General features: G+C 47.1%; 1 protein-coding gene across 1 annotated transcript in view; it reads right to left on the bottom strand.

Annotated features, from left to right (window-relative positions):
• LOC105282763 (TSC22 domain family protein 1) overlaps positions 1-17,928 on the bottom strand; it is a 70,177-nt gene that overhangs the window by 28,197 nt on the left and 24,052 nt on the right. Inside the window, exon 2 of the mRNA XM_020032793.2 lies at positions 4,130-4,415. Within this exon, the coding sequence (XP_019888352.2) occupies positions 4,130-4,415 (286 nt within the window). The remainder of the gene's footprint in view (positions 1-4,129; positions 4,416-17,928) is intronic.

The raw sequence follows: 17,928 nt of genomic DNA, 5'->3' as shown, positions 1-17,928 counted from the left end.
CAAACAAATTTTGGAAGATTTTATTCTGCGTGGATTAAAGCGATGAATAAACATCAAATTCGTACGCATACAATCACGTGCGTACAATCGAAGAAAGCCGCGCGCGCGAGTGGTAGCCCACGCACCCTCTCGAACACATCGCTTCGCGGGACTTGCTAATAAATCTGCGTGGACTCGGCGAGATCGGCTCTTAGATTAAAAGTGCGCGGCTCGGGGGCACACACAAGAGGCGGGAAGGTGGGACTGGAGGGGTTGCCCCATGAAATTTTCACGGGACCCCACGCTACTCGTTCTTGTTTGCATTCGTCGGTGCCGCGCGATATGCAGGCGCAAAGGTGCTTACTTCTTCGCAGCGAATAGCCGGACATGGTGGCGCTCGAAAAAGGAAGGCGTTGAGAGGAACGAAGGGAACGACGACGTGGACGACGAAGCAGAAGAAGAAGAAGAAGAAGAAGAGAAACAGGAGGAGACGCTTACCGTCGGACTAAGGGAGGCTTTTTTACGTGGTCCAGGCGTATACGCAACGAGATAGCATCGGTTCAGTAGGGATATTTGCGAGAGAGTATGGCTACCTGCTGGTTACCGTACAGTGGAAATAGCAGAATGTACATACAAGCACGTAGCGTGCATTGAAGCATGATTGTCGATCATTTATGGAGGAAATTTACCTATGTATGTGTAACAATCGAGATATCAATCTGGCTCATATGGTACGCGATTGCCGCTTATTACAATTAATCACGAGACATTTTCTCGGATATTGGAATCATCTAATTTAAAGGCTTTTGCATCTATAGATCAACTCCAGAACTTGCTTAAAGCGGTATGTGAGGTAAAAAACACTTTGGCGTGTTGCAGACCGATAAGCATTCGAATGAGATCGGCTTTGCGTGTCGCAACTTTGTGCACGTTATTTTTTATTCCTGTGAGAATAAAAGCTGGTGGCTTTATGCAGCGTAGTCGCTTAGTACAATGTCATAGTGCAATTAATGCCTGGCGATTTATATGCACGCCGTTATGCGTCGCAGCTTATTAAATCGATTCATATTCGCACGCAAAGCATTGAGATTAACCGCTTCAGAGCACGGCATTCCTAGCACAATGGAAGGCAAATGTTAAAGTCAGGCAGAAATAATCATTAATTTATAATGGAATTCGTAATAAAAATTTACATAAAATTTTGCATCACTATTAAAAATATCATTAAACATCCGTCAAATCCTATTCATATCCATACAAATACATATCTTTTTACCTGAAAAGATATTATACAAAGCATATATGAAAATCTTGAAGTGTCTTACAATTCTTTTTGACAGACTTACGATATAATGTCTACCACTATTATATTATATATAATAAATATTCGAACCACATCCTCATTAATTTGATATATTCTCTTAATTAAAAGGTGTCTTCAGGCCACCATAATTAATCATTCTTTGTTCTGGAAACTCTCGCTAATTGTGCGAAGGCTCTTTAAACGTCATTCGTGATAAGTGCCACTCTCGTCGGGCGTTAACGAACCTTCGCGCAAATCTCCGTGTGCGAAATGCACGAGTCGTCGCTCACCGCTCTAAGTCATGCCGAATCGTGCGATCTATGTCGACGCAAGACAGAAGGCCAAGAGATACTCGCAAGCTCGCATTAAGTCCGCTCCGTTCCTCTCTTCTGTTTTCTTTGGTCCTGGCATTCCCGCCTCCCTCGTTGTCTTTCCCCGTCGACAAGCACGGGTCCGCATCAAGTCGTGAGTAAGAAGCGCGATCTCGTAATTATTACGTCGTGAAGGATGGGAAGTGACGCGATGATTACCGACGTTGCCAGCCTCCCTTGATGCCCCCAACGCACCATTCTCTCGTCTCGGTTCCATTTTCTTTATTTATTTATGGCGGACTCCACTCGTGCGATCTGGCGACAACGGCGTCTCGTCATGCACGATGTGCTTTTGACAACGCGACTCGCGTTTCTCGTGGCGTTGCTCGACGTGCATATTTTCGAGAATAATAGCACCGAGGAATTTTCGCGGAGAAAAGAGAGTTGCGACGTAATGGCAATTAAGCCTTAATTGCGAAGATGATCAACGGACAAGTTTTGTTCGAGGTTCATAATGACCGCGCGTACATCCGCTATTCACGAGGAGATATTTGTGGTACTGCGAGCTGTGAACTTGCAACGCATCGAGCGGCCTTATCGCCACTGGGAACAATGGCTCGAACGATCAAACGGGATGGGCGAGATTAGATCCGAATCTCTAATGTAACCGCGGCTTTCATCGGCCGGAAATACACTCGACGACCGTGCCTCTATCCGACACGAGATATAAAACACGAGGATATCGACCCAGCGAATCATGCGGCAGCGTAAAAGTGCTGTCATAGTCCTGACAGGGTCAATTATCCCTACCATCGGCCGACCGCCATTCTCGACGTTAATTGTCGAGCGGTATAACGTGGCACGATATGCCGGCAGCGCGGGCGCCACGATAAAAAGAGGAGCAGACGTGGAGCGCGTCCTCCTTGCATGGTAGGATGCACCCGGCCGCCATTTTGGTGGCGGCGTAACAGAGGCGTAATAACTGCGGGAATTCATGGTAATGGCGATAATGCGTGCCCGGATGACGGGGCCCGCGGGACGGAAGAGGTGGAGGGACTCTGGGCCCTGCGAAGGGGCCCATCACGGGAGTGGGGAGGGCCCGCGTGTCACGACGCAGAAACTTTACGTACGCCTTCGCGTACGTTTCGTGCGTACGTGCGAACACTGATCCCGAAGGGGAGAACCGTAAACGCGAGACTGGCGTGCTTCTGATTGGTCGGTGCACGTCGACCGGATGTGGAGGTCGGCCTACGTCGGGGGAAAGCACTCGAATTATCCTTTACAGTTTACACAGAGGGAACGCGAGTCGGCGAGCTTCTCGTATAGTCGACGATTTTCGTCGCTGATGCATTAACATTACCCGCATTAATGTCCGAGCGATTTGTTTTCCATCCGCCGCGCCGAATCGAATTTAACGAGGGATCATGTTTAATTATGAATAAAGAGAGATGATGTTACGACTATATAAATATCTGCGCGTTGAACGTAATTTGCGTGCGCAATTAAACCTGTCACGAACGACGAATGTGACGAAAAGCGCGCCGTGTGTGCTCGCATTATTTATCATTATATTTAATGAACGTGCTTAAGACGATCGCATCGTGCGTTCTTAATAACAATCTTTTCGTGATCGCGCCGACGTCCATCCTGTGTCCAACCCTTGATTTCGAGCAATTCGAAGTAATGAAAATCCTCATATAATACTTCCCCCATAATACGGCAAGCAGAGTGAGAAATCAAGGCCCGGAATGATCTCGTTATGAGCTTAGCATGTGTGCATCCTTACATATTTTACACACGTATACGCACATGCAAGTTACTACCAGATAATCAGCTGCTGCCCCAGCAAAAGACTCACGTATTTAATTTTTGCTTCTCTATTCTCTTTTTTTATAAAATTATATTGAGATAACATATGAGAATAATAGTATGCCATACGACTCGGCTTAACAGCGATAATTGAGTGAGAATCTGGCCGAGTTCGCGTCAGGCGCTTCTTCTTGTAGATGAGCAGACGTTTCACAGCGTCGTTACAATGAATTTGGCTGACGTTTACTCGAGGGGGATCTGCCCGAATCCTGAAGCACGTACTAGACTGGAAAAGCTGTTTGACGAATAAACACGTCGCAAACACAGTCGAGTGTGTATACGAGGAATAACCCGGTTCTGGTGTGGACAGATGCACAACGCGCGCGCGCGCGCGCGCTCGAAACGACCACTCGTCATCCTTCGAGAGAAAGAGAAAGAGGGAACGACTTCTTGCTGAAGTGATGACAAGAAAAACTGACGGAGCATGGTAAATGAACGCTGTGCTGCTTCGCTGATGAAGCAGAAGCATTTCGATAGCACTTCTACTCGTGTCTGCTCAAAATTCTTCGAATTCAAGTTGCTTTGTACGGAACAATTAAAACATTTTATTCGAAAGATGATGTGGGGCACAGAATGCTGTTGAGTTTCGACGATATTTTCCGCGTACATCGAAATTTCTGCTAATCTTATCTGAGTACTAGCGATAAAGCCATTAGATAAGATTTACCTAGGGTGCCATCCAGGGAGAAAGAATGCCTGTCGTTTCTCCATGCCCAGGAACACAAGTCGCAGGTAGTGAGACCATCGGTGGCGATGCTCTCCTCGGGTAGATAAGGTGGTCTAGGTGGCGGCGGTACAAAACTGCCCACGACAGCCCATAAAGAATCGATGTCGTTGCTCATCCCCGTGTAATACAGTAATTCCTCCTCGGCGACACCGGCGAACCAGTCCATGTCATTCACGCTGGGATAAACAGTGTTCGTACTCGTCGTGGTCGTGCCAGCGACCGTGACCTGGAACGAGATTAAAACAAGTGATTAAAACAAGTCCACACGTTACAATTCTAATTTTTATAATTCTATTAAAAAAATCACGGTAAAGAAAAGTGTGTAATGTAATTTTATACGTATGCTATCAAACAAATACATCTGTTATAATAAATGGCGAGAAATAAATTTCTCGAGCACTTAGTTAATTTTACAATTTTACAAAGACGAATCGGTGCACACAATCCGCGTGCTATTGGTCCATCACGGAATGTGGTACGCATTTTGTCTAATTTACGAGTTACTCAGTGCTTCGATAACCCCGAGTAAACACGGCTAATGGAATCCTCGTCGTACCCCTGCACGAGGTTCCTGCGGAAGAAATAATCGAACGCATCCAGCCTGTCTTCTCCGGTACATGTTTCAGGAAATGACGGGGCAAACAGACGTTAAAATCGAAAGAGCGAGGAACACAGTCGGCGCATCCCTGAGCATTTTTCTTCCTTGAAACACTGGGGAACACCAGATGAAACGGGTCTCTGCAAAGAGACATCCAATGTCCTAACTCCTACGGCAAACACTGAAAACTGTATGGGCGGTAGCAAACAAACGCGCTCTTCCTCTTCTTCGCTTTGCTCGATCGCCCGCTTCTTCGTCTTGCACATGAGCTCAACGAACGACTCGATAGACAATGATGGACAAAGACATGTCCGTACATTCATGGACGAGTGAATCATCCGATTCTCCTTCACGAAAACCGTTCGCCTTAATTGGAACGGCGCGTAGGAGGCAACGATGATTTTGCACAAACACGGAGACATTTCTTCATCCTGACATAAACGTACTATTGCATCTCCGCAATAAATTAATAAACGAATTAATTAATAGCCAAGGATTTGATGAAGTTTGATGAAGTAATACACACCTCGCGCTATTTGACAGGTTTGTTGATTCAAATATCCGACGAGGAATCTTACGAGGAAGCAGAGCAATCAGTGCCGGAGATCATAATGTGATCGCACGCGGTTAGCGTGAGTCGAACAGATGGAAGGAAGAAAATCGAGCTGCTGAACAACAAGCTTGCCTATCTGCCGGCGGATAGAAGTAGTTGAAGAGGCGCGTACGGCCTCTAAGTTCGCGTAGCTCGTCAAGCAGTGATTATCCCGACGGAATGATGATTCTCCAAGGCAAAGTTCCGTGATGCCGCGAGGCGGGGTCTAGCGCGGAATCGCGAATCGGTGCATATGGCGGGTGATTATTTGTATCGCCGGTGATCACGAAAGTATTTACGTGCGACATAAATGGACCCTCGCGTGCCGAGTTTCCTGGTGTACAATAACCGATTATCGGAGTGAACAAGTACTCCTGGTAGGATGTATAATATTTCTCCCGTCGTTTTCTTCTTCTTCATGCTCGATTGCGATAATCGCATCGCGGCGGGCATGATTGTTTGAGGATGGAGGGATTTCTTCGAATGCAGACTGCATGCAACGTGCAACTAATGACTTTATCCATCCGTTGCTACGGGGCATCTCGACGCGTTCTCGCGTGAGTCGCGTATCAATTCAGAATGCGCAATCAGATATTCATGTTCATGAAATGATATATCGGCGACTTTAGTATTTGCGATAAATGTAGTTTATCATGGGATCAAGATACCACGTCAAGATGCTTTTTAATCTACTGTTACTTATTGTAAATATCAACCGTTATGCAAGAGCAAACTTCGTAACGAACGACGTTAACATTTTCTACAACAAAGTATTAGAATATTGAAGCTGTGGATCGAAAAGTAAAGCTATTACTGTACGCTGTCTTAAATTGAAACTCTGTTTAGCGTAAAAATTGCATCCGCCGTTAGACGGGAATTAAATATAAAAGAGAAAACAAGCCTGAAATCTACTCGTAAGGGTACAACGCCGTTATTAGACGCGCTGCATCGGAAGCGCCGACTCGATATTCGTGTTCGGTCATCACTCCTTAAAGAGTTAAGGAGATTGAGGGGCGCAGAAACAATGCCGCGCGAAGCGTTCCTCTCCATTGAATTCCATCAGCCTCGGATCAGGTCGAGCGATCGAACGAAATAGCCTCTCCGTGCGAGGAGATCCTCTCCGAGCAGCCGCGTGGTGGTTCTTCGCTCGATCTGACGCTCCTGCGTCTCCGGTAGAAGACGTCTCGCGTATCATCGACGGGATCGGGAGAGTCACTGTGTTTATATTCTCCTCCCTGTTCTTTGTCGTGGTTTTTCCACGGCGGGCGAGGTGGTCGCGATGGAGATTCGACTGGAGGTACGGTGCGTCCTTGTATCTTCACGAGGAGGTGGTGGAGTGCTTTTGTGCCGCGCGGGGTCCGGGATTATGGATAGGACCCGAGAGAGGTGCCGGGGCCCTCTGCTCGACGCACAATGGCACGCATTGATCGGCTTAATTACCGTGATATCGGCGTAATTAAAGCCCCGTTGTGTCGGGTCCCGCTCTCTACGAAGGCATCGAAGAAACCCGTGACTCGACTCCCGGCGTCAGGATTCTCGCATTCCCCCCGTCACCACCGCCCCATCCCCGATTCTTTCGTACGTTTTTCGCCGGGATTACCCCTCTGTCACTTCCCCCGCGCGCCACGGCAACGCTTTGTTAATAAGCCATTATCCGACCGGCGACGCATCGTCGACGGATCGGCGAGGCGCGCCTTCAATTGCGGAGCTTTCGAGAAGCGTGGCTCGGCCACGTCCAACCATGGAGAAATTACGAAGGCGATCTCATTACCGGTGTACGCAGGGCCATCCAGATGGAGCCAACTTTTTAATTTCATGTTTGCTATACACTACAATAGAAGAAACGTGATCCATGATTTTCTCTGTATTTATTCGCTTTTGATATCTCTTTTTATATTATGATCTTTCTCTGAAAAATACTTTCAGTAATTAATTGTGGCATTATTAATTTATTTTTAATTACCTAGTATATTCAAACGACATTTTCAGACAATCGAGAATCGCCCGCAACTGTCACAGTTGCAGTTAATTCTTTTATATTTCTAATATTATCGCAGCTATATAAATTCGTTGTGTAACCGTGCATTATTCATGTGCAGCAGCAGTGTTTGGAGTCAGCATCGAAACCAGCGCGTTACGTACTACTCCTTCGAGATACATCACGAAGAAAAGGATCTCTCATCCAAAAACCTGTATCTTTCAGAGTCTGCGGCCGTTTAGAACCAGGTCAGTGACAGCAATAACAACTTACATTTCTCTCCGCAAAATGTAACAGTATTTTCGTTTATGATTGACCGGTTTGCTATTGTGATGCAACAATACGTCTTATATGAAATGGACGTATAAATTTTCAACAAACATTCGCGCCCGTATTCGCCAATTAAACGTTTAAGAGCGAGAACCGTTCGATTGATTTGCGGCTCGTCAGTATCGACCTAACAAGAACCGATCCGAAGAGTGCTAGCACCGCGAGCCATTATCTTCCGATCTCATCAGCTGTACTCGTTATATTCGAAGAGAACGTCTCGTTATAATTACGAGGCGTTGGCGTTTACGAGCGGAAGGAATGAAGCCCCGTACCTGTTAACCTTAACATCCTCTTTAACGGCTCTATCGGTCCTGGACAAGCTGATGTATGTGCTCAATCGTTAAAAGATTCGTTAAACCTTTTCGTTAAATCAAGTTAAAAGAACTCGAAGGGCACCCTTGCACGAGCATTGAGTTTTAATGGTAAATTTCGCGTTCTATGACCAGATTAGTTAAATATCTGTTCGTGATAAGATTCCTCACTTGATATAAAATATAATCAAGATATCATTATAAGTATAGAAGGAGAGAATAAATTTCAGGAATTTCGGTGAACTAAATTAAGATATTGTTCAAAATTGTCGGGTATAATTATAATTATTGAACAAAGCTGATCATACTTATAAACATTAATAAATATTGCTCACGATTGAAGCATAACTTTCATAGTACGAGCACGAGAAACGTCGGTTTTACCGCCCTTACTCAAAGAGCTGATGTCCGGAATGCGACTAAAATTATAGGGTCATCCTCACATCTCCATATTAAAGTGGGTCTAAGATTCTCCGGACGTTTCGGTTGCGATTCACACCGTTGTCCCTGCGGTTCCCTTTCGCGTCCCACGGTGCCGAAGATTCCACGTCTCTCTACCGGGTCCTGTCGAATATATCTTAGAGCTCGCACCGCGGAATTCGCGCCCCGTTTCTATCGGGCCGCTGCCGCCGCCGTTTGACGTGTTTCGTCGGCGCACGCATTTGCAATTCTGACACATCTGCCGGCGAGGGGGTATAACGCGGTGCACGCTACTCGCAGGCGAATCTGCCCTCCGAGATGGAGCGGAGCGGAGAGAAGCGTAAAGGGTGGAGAAGCCCTTCACAAACAGTGGCGGGAACGGTGGAATACCAAACGATTCCCGGAAAGAATCTCCTGGTCCATCTCGCATCGTCCCTTCGTCTTCGATTGCGTCCTCCTTGTCGTCGCTGACGTCGTGTCGCGATCTCCGTGGCTCCGCAACTTTTCGGTGCTCCTTGGCGACAGAGGGGTGAGCGAGGCGGGACGTCTCCCGTCTTTATCTCTTCGCTGTTGCTCCTCCCGCCGAGTTTGAGGGGTCGTTAAGGATGGGTTCGAGGGCCAGGGCCGTATATAACGGATAATTGACAGCCGCGCCGGGGCCGTCGTTTGCTTTGCATGGACATTGAATCCGCGCGGATGGACGTACGGCCGAAAGGAGACGAGAGGCGGCACGACGTGAGGCCAACGAAATTCGACCGACCGGGGCTCAACGGAATTGCGAGAGAAGGAGAGAGAGAGAGAGAGAGAGAGAAAGAGCGAACGAGATGCGATGCGCGGCAAAGAGGAGAGGCAAATGCACTCTCGCACACGGGTGGCATAGAATTCTTCTCGCATTCTTCGATTTTGATGTTCGGAAAGTATATTATGCCTTTTCTTGCATATGCGGCTAGCAATTGCATGCGAAGCGTATTAATTTATTCAATACAAAGCGTGCAGGATTCAATTATGTAAGCGCGGTATCTATCTTTAATATCATATGGTGTTCACGTATCGCGTTTTCTTCTAAATCGTTGGCGGGTCTGATAACAATGACAACTGGAAGAATAACAGCTAGCCGGTTTAATCGAACGCTTTCTAAAACGTACATGGAAAACTGATAAAGACACAAGTAATGGAGCCTTGCGAAACCGATGTCGCACGCGAAGTACAGCAATGCGTTCTTTTTCACGCGCGCCGTTCGTTATGTCATCTGCGAGTTAACGAACCTGCCTGCCTATAAAAGCCTGCTCGATAATTGAAAGGATAATTTAAGCGGACGTATGAAAAATGTAACGGGGACTCATAAAGTTCCGCGTCGCGTGCACACACACAAAAGTATCGCGCCCGCGGACGCACGCAACAAGTCCCGATATGAAAATGTACAGTTATGTGAATCGCAAGTGGAGCGTGCTCGCTCATATAATGCCCGTGAAAGCACAAGGGCCCCCTTTGAATTACGTCGCAAATTATCATCCCCCGCTGTTTCGCCGTGCGCGGCGACCTCACGCGTGCCGTAATGCGCGCAATAGCACGCAACTCCCTCGCGCATTAAGCGCGAGCGAGTTAATGAACTTCTCAGAGTATATTTCAGCCGGGGCCTCGTACATTTTTCTTCGATGTCGTTCCACGTCGTTACGGAGGACGACGGCGATGATGATTTTCACACCCGAGCCACTTTTTATCAGGTCGACACGTATGCACGCGCGCGCAAGCAAGCAAGAAATATTAACGCTCGCTGATTACGCCGAGATACGACGGGCTTTTAATGTTTATTCTCCACCCGCTGCCAGTGAGACGCGATTTGCAAAGGCTCTTTAATCAAGTGCCTTTATCATGTGTACGTACATGCGTGTGTGTCACATGCCATACTTACTTTCGCTCATTTATTCACGATATGCTAATGGAAGACGCACACTGTATAATTACTTAGGGGTGTCATAGCTGCATTCGGCACGTATCTCATTTTCATACGGACGCAAGCTCTATTAATTGTCTCTAATTTCAATTACGTGCCTATACAAACACGTCGTTGTACGTGAATATTAATTAAACGAATGTTATTTTACTTACATTTCTTGCTATTAAGCGCCGTTGCTTCAGCTTTCACGAAAGCCTCTCAGGAATTAATGAATTTCTTCGATAATTGAACGCTGTATTGAAATAATCACACGCAAATAGAATGCGATTTGCTATGACATCATTTATTTAGAAATCGAAATCACATTATTGTTTGAATATATCTAGATTCTGAATTTTTATTTCATAGAATTAATTTCTGATTTCATCTCAAGGTTTACATCGAAATCTATTTGCTTCGAGAAGGATGAGGGCGAAGGCAGGTTGAAGTGAACGGATAAAAATGACTTGTCAAAATGTACGTAGGTCCACCCTAAGAACCGAATGATCAATTTAAAACAGCAAACAGGATCTATGGGTTCCCTTGATTTCTCGCAGGGACGTACCTGCGCTTTTTCGAACCTGTTTCTTCTCGTTTGTGTTTCTCACCTTTCCCTTGGCCGTCGTCCAGCGGCTCGCGTTGAAATCTTGTTGTCCCATTGAGCTTTTATTGGTATGGGGACGAGATAAAAATCCGGTGGCGGATTAGCCCCGGTAATGGCGTCGATGCAGAACCAGTCAGTGGACCGGCCCGATGTCATAATATTATGGTACGTGCTGATGTTAACAGCATCATATGACTCGAGGACTCTTCTTTCATCCAGTGAACAATGTTGGTGTAGCCGAAGACCAACGTGTCCGGTAACGAATCAGCAGCTTCGAATCAGTGTCGATTTTCGTCACTCGAGATGGGACGGGACGATACCCGATGATCCAAGTCGGAAGGGAAGTATTTACTCGCGAAGCAACACGCATTCCGACCAACTAACAAGACCGATCGCGTGCATCCCGATAGATAGAACAGAGATCGATTCCACATTGTGTAGAAGGGAGCAACAGCGGAAGAAATGATGGCGCGGACGCGAATCCGGAAGAGCCTTGTCCCATTAATTTTCTGAGAGAGCGAGCGCGGGACTTGCCGATAATGAGTTAACGTGGGATCGGAAGGGATCTCGTTTATCTTCGTCTCCGCCTTGAGCTCTCTCGCGTGCACCCGCGATCGAACCTGATGAACGTTCTATGACTTATCTTCGTCCATCTGACGAGACCGATCGCAAGAAAGGGAAGAAATAGCGAGGAGAAGAAACAACGAGACGCCAAAGAACGACCGAGGAGGGGACTGGGAGAAGGATGCGCGAGCGGTGCGCATAGTAGACACCACGCGACTACTTTGTCCGTCTGTGCGCGTTGAATCATCCGGTCGGTTTCCTTTCACGAGTCGATGGCAGCCGTTCCCGCATCAAGGCCTGTGGTCTCCTCCGAGCAAGCATAATGACTCAATCCACGATCCACCTTGCCCCCACCTTCTCGCCGACCACGAGGAGAGGTCTTTCTCTCTCTTCCCCGATTTTTTTCCTCCGCTTACCTCTCTCCCTTTATCTTGCGAAGATTATACCGTCCGTTCGTCCCGAGAACCGGCGATCCCGAAGACAAGAGATCTGTGGTTTTTCTCGTGACCGCTTGCTTTACACAGTTTCCCCTGCCGTTGCATTCTTTAACTTCTTTCCGACTCGCCTTTATCTTTGCCTTCTTGCTCTTCTTCTTTGTCTTCTTCTTCTTCTTCTTCTTTGTGACCGAGCCGAGACTTGAGAAAGAAGTCGACTTCGATGGCGCTAACTCGTGTGTTCGCGTGACGCCGTGCTGTTTGCGATGTCGGGATACCTTCTTTGATTATACCTTGTGGTATAATCCTGAAGTCCGCCATGACGATGGGCTAGGACGATGAGGGCGCGGACGTCCCCGAACGACTAGGCCGTGTAAAGTAGATGCGTAAGATCAGTGGCGGATCGTCCGCCGGGGGCTATGTTATCTGCCGTGGTTGAACGCTAAAAATGACCGGCTGTTCGAATTAAGACGTGAAACTGAGACGTTTAGCAGTAGAATATTTCGCAATTACAACCGTTGCGTGGCTCGAGGTGCCATCGAGCCGTGGAACTGGTTGGCAGCTTGACTTCGAAGCGGAATTATGCATCATGAATAAATGGACTCGAAGATATTCTGCGTTTCCCCGTGGTATATTCTACGATCTCGCGGAAAACGATAGAATTCCACGGGGCTTCGTGACAAATTGATTTACGTACAGACGCATTTACTGGAATGCAAGACGTATCGTATCCATCGTAGTCGCGTAATTTTAATTTCCTTTACGGTATCTACCGATTGGAAGATAGGATGCAATATATATATACGTATGCATGCGTACCGAGGGAGAATGAGACGCGGTGTATATCATGCGGAGGGTTAAGGTCGACGGTACATCCTTAGCAACTAGGAGCGGCAGCGATCCAGCCAGACTCGCGCGGAGGCATCCAAGTAACGATTACCATACGGAATCGCACTTGTACGCGAGATGCGCTCGAGATTGCTACCGACCGACGACTAATTGCAGCTCAGAAGTCCGCCGTTCCGGCGTCTAATATACTCCGATAATGCTCGGACGTAGGATGTACACGTATGTACTCGCAGTGAAGGTATTGCGGAGATAGTTAACAATATTCGTTTCTTTCACATGCCGATTCCGAAGGCTCGAATCGTCGAGCACGATGAGCAGCGATTCGCTCCGAGCGAGGGGTTCGACGTATCGATATTACTATACTTATCTCTCTTATGCCTTGTAATCATTACTATTATCGGCATTCTGTTACCCTACGCACCGTCCGGCACATTGCGTCCAGTTTTTGAGGATCGTGCAATCTCTTTGGAGCTTATTACTTTTCAAGTAATTTAATATTCTCGTCGCATGAGAATGCATTCGAACGGCACAATGGCCACTTAATTGAACGTAGGACATTGAAGCGCCGCGGACAAACACCGTCTCCTGCAGGTGCTTGGCTCTCTATCATCGTTGGAAATTGTGGTGTTTCGACGTTGACAGTGAACCGCTCCGGATGACGCTGCAAGTCTTGCATCAAAGAATGCGGTCCGGAATCAGTTGAAGCACCAGGTTTTCGGCTTGCAGCAGCAACGAAGCGAGGCGCGCCGGGTGTTCTATTGAAGTTTAATGAAAAGTTTAACAGATTTTTTTCCTGCCTCGGTTCTGTCATGCGAAATCTCGTCCATTATTATTTTCCCTTTCTCGTAATAATTTTTAAACGCGAAGCTTTATACCGAAATTGTCTGCAATATCTTAAGATGCTGATTGTTTCCGTCCATTTACCCCTGTGTATTGCCCCATAGCCACGTGCACGCGCGTGGAACGGTGCAACGGTTCGCGTTTCCGAGCAGCGCGGGCCGAACGCAAGAGAACGCTTAAAGACATCTTTATCCCATTCGGTGCGCGATAAGAATGGTCCGGGCTATTATTATGATTTCAATGCCGCGCACTGCCGATGCAAATCGAGATCGTGCAGCGCTCTCCCGCCTATCGGCACCACCGATCGGCACGGTGATTGATTCTTCGGTATTCATGCGGATCGACGTGGCGGCGGCGTGGCGCGCGATATCATCGTCGTCATCGTGAAACTGCCGTCGTTCTGGTAAGAGAGACACGAGCGGAGAAAAAGAGAAAGAGTGAGAGAAGGAGAGAAAGAGAGAAAGAAAAAAAGAAAAAGGGAGAAGGAGAAAGAGAGCAATGACTCGAGGACGTACGTCCTCCACATATACGGCGTCGCGGCGTTCGCCCATTCCAGTTTCCGGCGGGTCGCAATCGACGACCACGACCGGTTCAAAGCTACCGATGTACTACCGGCCAGATAGTTTTGAGTCTGCCCCTCGTGACGGTGAAGTTAGCCGAGCGAAACGTCATTTTTCAAGCGGCCGGGTTTCTCTCGAAGCCTTGCCGACGTCGTAGCCGGCCGGTCGATTCCGCTCGCACCGCGCCTGCTAAGCGGAGAAATTGATTCGTGAAATATGGGATCAATGTGCGCGGAACATTTAGCAGCGCGTTTGTGCGGTCTTAATCAAGAGTTACGCAACTCCCGGCCACGCAGGTATCCGCGAGCGATAAATAATAACGTCGGTCGTGACTGCCATTACTTTCGCTATCCTTAATTGATTCTTAACGTGTACTCTTTCAGAGCCGCTGAAGAAGACATAGGGCGGATATCCTTGACCCTCAAGTAACTTTTCTAAGTAATATGCAGTGCAATCTTTTAAATCCCTACAGATATCGGCGGAAACTTTTTTGTCAAATTATCAATCTTTAATTCATAATAACGACGATTACAAATGTCATAATACAAATCAGTCAGATGCGTAAAGAAGTTGCGTTTCATCTCGTGGATGAAATATACGTTATAAAGCACAGAGCTAAAAAACGAAGAGGGAAAGTTGTAACGCGCTGTTGCCTTACATTATTAATTGGAGAACGGTCTCGATATCATCTGTTTCTTCTGTGTATGCGGGGAGAGGAATCTCTGAATAAACCGCGTGCGAGGCATCCATTCCATCACGAGGACCGTACGCGAGCGTTATATGAACTTCCAGGTGAACTTTTATAAACTCACTCGCGCCGGTCGTATCTCCGCGCGATCGTCGTTAGAGACGGACCCCTCGAGTGCCGCGTACATGCAAGAGCCTTCAGGATCCGGTTCCTCGGTACTCGGCGAGGCACCTTCACCCTTGGTCCGTTTCGTGCGACGACGTCGGTACCAGCTTAATAATGTCCCCGACGCGAAACCGTAACTTTGTGTGACGGGTACTGGATAAGGACGAGGGGTGGAGAGGAAGGCTTTCCCACCTCCCTCGGTGCGCGCGGTCGGCAAGGAGCGAGGATACCGAGCCGCGAACGAGGGAAAGAGGAACCTGTTATTTCGGCGGGCATGAAGCCGAGGCGAGATTACACGCTGTCACACACCGTTCGTCGCGGGCTCTTTTCGGGCCCGCGGATCCTCCTCGGCCGAAGAGAGTCGGCCTGGGTCTTCCGCTTGCGGCCTCAGGCCCCGCCGTTTAAGTGGGAAACCGGAACGCGCGAACGAACGAGTGTGTATGCAGTCAACATCAAACATATCTCTCTTGTATTCGCGCAATTATCATTGCCCCTTGATTTGCGCTTTTGCGCTCATCGGCCGCGTGCTGCTGATGGCGAAACGTGGAACTTCCGTGTTTAAACAACCGTCGAAACGAGGAACACGCGCTGAGTTAAACGTTCGTTGTAATGGAAGAAATTTTAGCAAATTGTGGGTAGTCTCAAATTTTCTACAACTTCTGACGAAGTGGAAATGATTTAATCCTTCCGGGACGGGTAATTATACGGCCGAGATGCTCCTGTACTTCGTGCAAATTGTACAGAAAAAAAATACTTCCTCGATCCTTACATATTTTGAAAACATGTATCGAGAAAAATGTTTTACTTATGTATATACTTATAGCTTACAATATTTTGTATTAGCGAATCTCTCGCTATCCTGTCGTTGTTGTTTAGCACAAACATAATATTTTCCAAGCGCAATAACTGGTCTCATGATGGAATTTATATGATCAGATATACCCAACTACTTCTCAAGATCATCATCACGTCCTATTAATGTAATTACGTAATATTTGATCACGTCAGAAGTGTGATAATTGTTATGCGTTGTTATCCTCAACGATGGAGGAAGATCCAAACGCGAACACCTGGCGCCTTATCCGCTACGTTTAATCCGCGCGATTATTATCGCCAGCCGGTTGGCATCCGATGATCGCGCATCATGCGAGTGCATCTCTCTTGGCAATTCACATCCTGAAACCTGATAGACAGGCAGTATCCAAAGAATCGAACGCGGAAGACAGCCAGAAGAGTTCGCGACTTGGATGACCATCGGCAGATCCGTTGGTCGATTAACGCGAAGTGAAAATCACGAAGATGGAATCAAGAAAGTCGCGTCTCTTCATGATTAGTTAAGAGATGGATAAAAATGACTACACGTTTCTGTACGTCAACACAAGAAGTAGTTTTCTCGAAAATTTTATTTCAAGAAGAAAGGGCACATTCAACACGTAACATTTATATAGCATTATATTAACATTTGTTATATAAATACTTTTAAAGAGTAGCGCGGCTTTCAAGACCAGGAAAGAATAGAAGACGATCAAAAGCAGCGCTTACTTTCCGCACATAAAGGACTTCACTCAGCAATCCATCATCAATAAGACTTGATTGTGGAGAACTTACGGCGTCCGTTAAACAAGATGATATCAAAATGAGAATAAACGGAAATTGATGAAATCCAAAAAAACACGAGAAGAAAGTACACTTATAACACGTGCGCGAATACGCCGGACAAGATGCATATTTTTCACGCCTCGTCTCTTTCTGAGCGGAGCTACGGCAAAATCATGCCTCTCCCGCTTCCTGCCTCGCATCGTCGAGGATACGGCTCTCTGGCAGTAGTCCGCCATTCACTTTACTTCAAATCTTACGATCAGTAATCATGGCTCGTTATTCATGATCGATATGTACGCGGAATACCTAACCGAGGGATACATGGAGGTGTCGAGTCCATTCACGTAACGACACGCTACTTACCTGCATTGTTATTACGGGGATTCCGCGCGCATCGTATGAGCAGAATCTCAATCGACCGTAATTTTTTTTAATTATACAGATACCCCGCGGCGATTCAATCCTTTTTCCGCCGCGTTTTTTCACTTTATGCGACGGGATATCATTTTACGCGTTATGATGCCGCGAGCATTGTTGTCACCGCTACCTATTTCCGGGACATTACAATGGCCATTATTTTCATAAACGTATTGGCGACTACCGTGGTATTTCATATCTGAATAGATGAATAGATACGGCTGAATAGACAAGCCAAACTTATCCGGTTTCAAATGTCTCACATGTATTATTTCCACCTTCGTGTAGGCACTCTCTCGCGTTTGATCAAGATTAGAGTGGTCATCAAGCCCCCACGCTGCATGGCATATTCTTTCCTCCGCTTAATAAGGCCGTCTCTCTATAAACTTGTCTGAAAAATGATCACATTAACAGGGACACGGTCCTGTTTTCCTGAGCCGAAATTTCACTTCTCTCCAACCACTGCCGTCGACGGAATTGAATCGAGTCCGGTTTTACAGTCGTTCGTGAGAAATAGCACATTGCGTAGCGAATATATGTAACTCTCGCAATAAGTCTCACATGTAACTCTCGATTTTCAGTCATAAAAGAGGGCAATAAAATAATTTTTGACAGGATTACATCATTCGTTCGAGAGTCGCCTTAAATGTCGCGGGCTTGATCTTGTACCGACATCGGAGCTTAAACAAACAAGGGGTAGCTCAATCGTCCTGTGCATGTTCGCGTCAGCGCGATCTCCTCTAAGCATCGCAAAGAGAGAATTCGGACGAACGCGTCCGGCGTCCCTCGGACGTGAATCTGGTTGTTCCTGGCAGGGGGGCGTTGAGCCCGAGCGTGGAGCGAGGGCGCGGAAG

This window comes from Ooceraea biroi, chromosome 1 (assembly GCF_003672135.1).
Source record: "Ooceraea biroi isolate clonal line C1 chromosome 1, Obir_v5.4, whole genome shotgun sequence".
Classification (NCBI taxonomy): Eukaryota; Metazoa; Arthropoda; class Insecta; order Hymenoptera; family Formicidae; genus Ooceraea; species Ooceraea biroi.
Note: the sequence above shows the minus strand (reverse complement) of the source record. Positions and strands in the feature narration are given on the sequence as shown.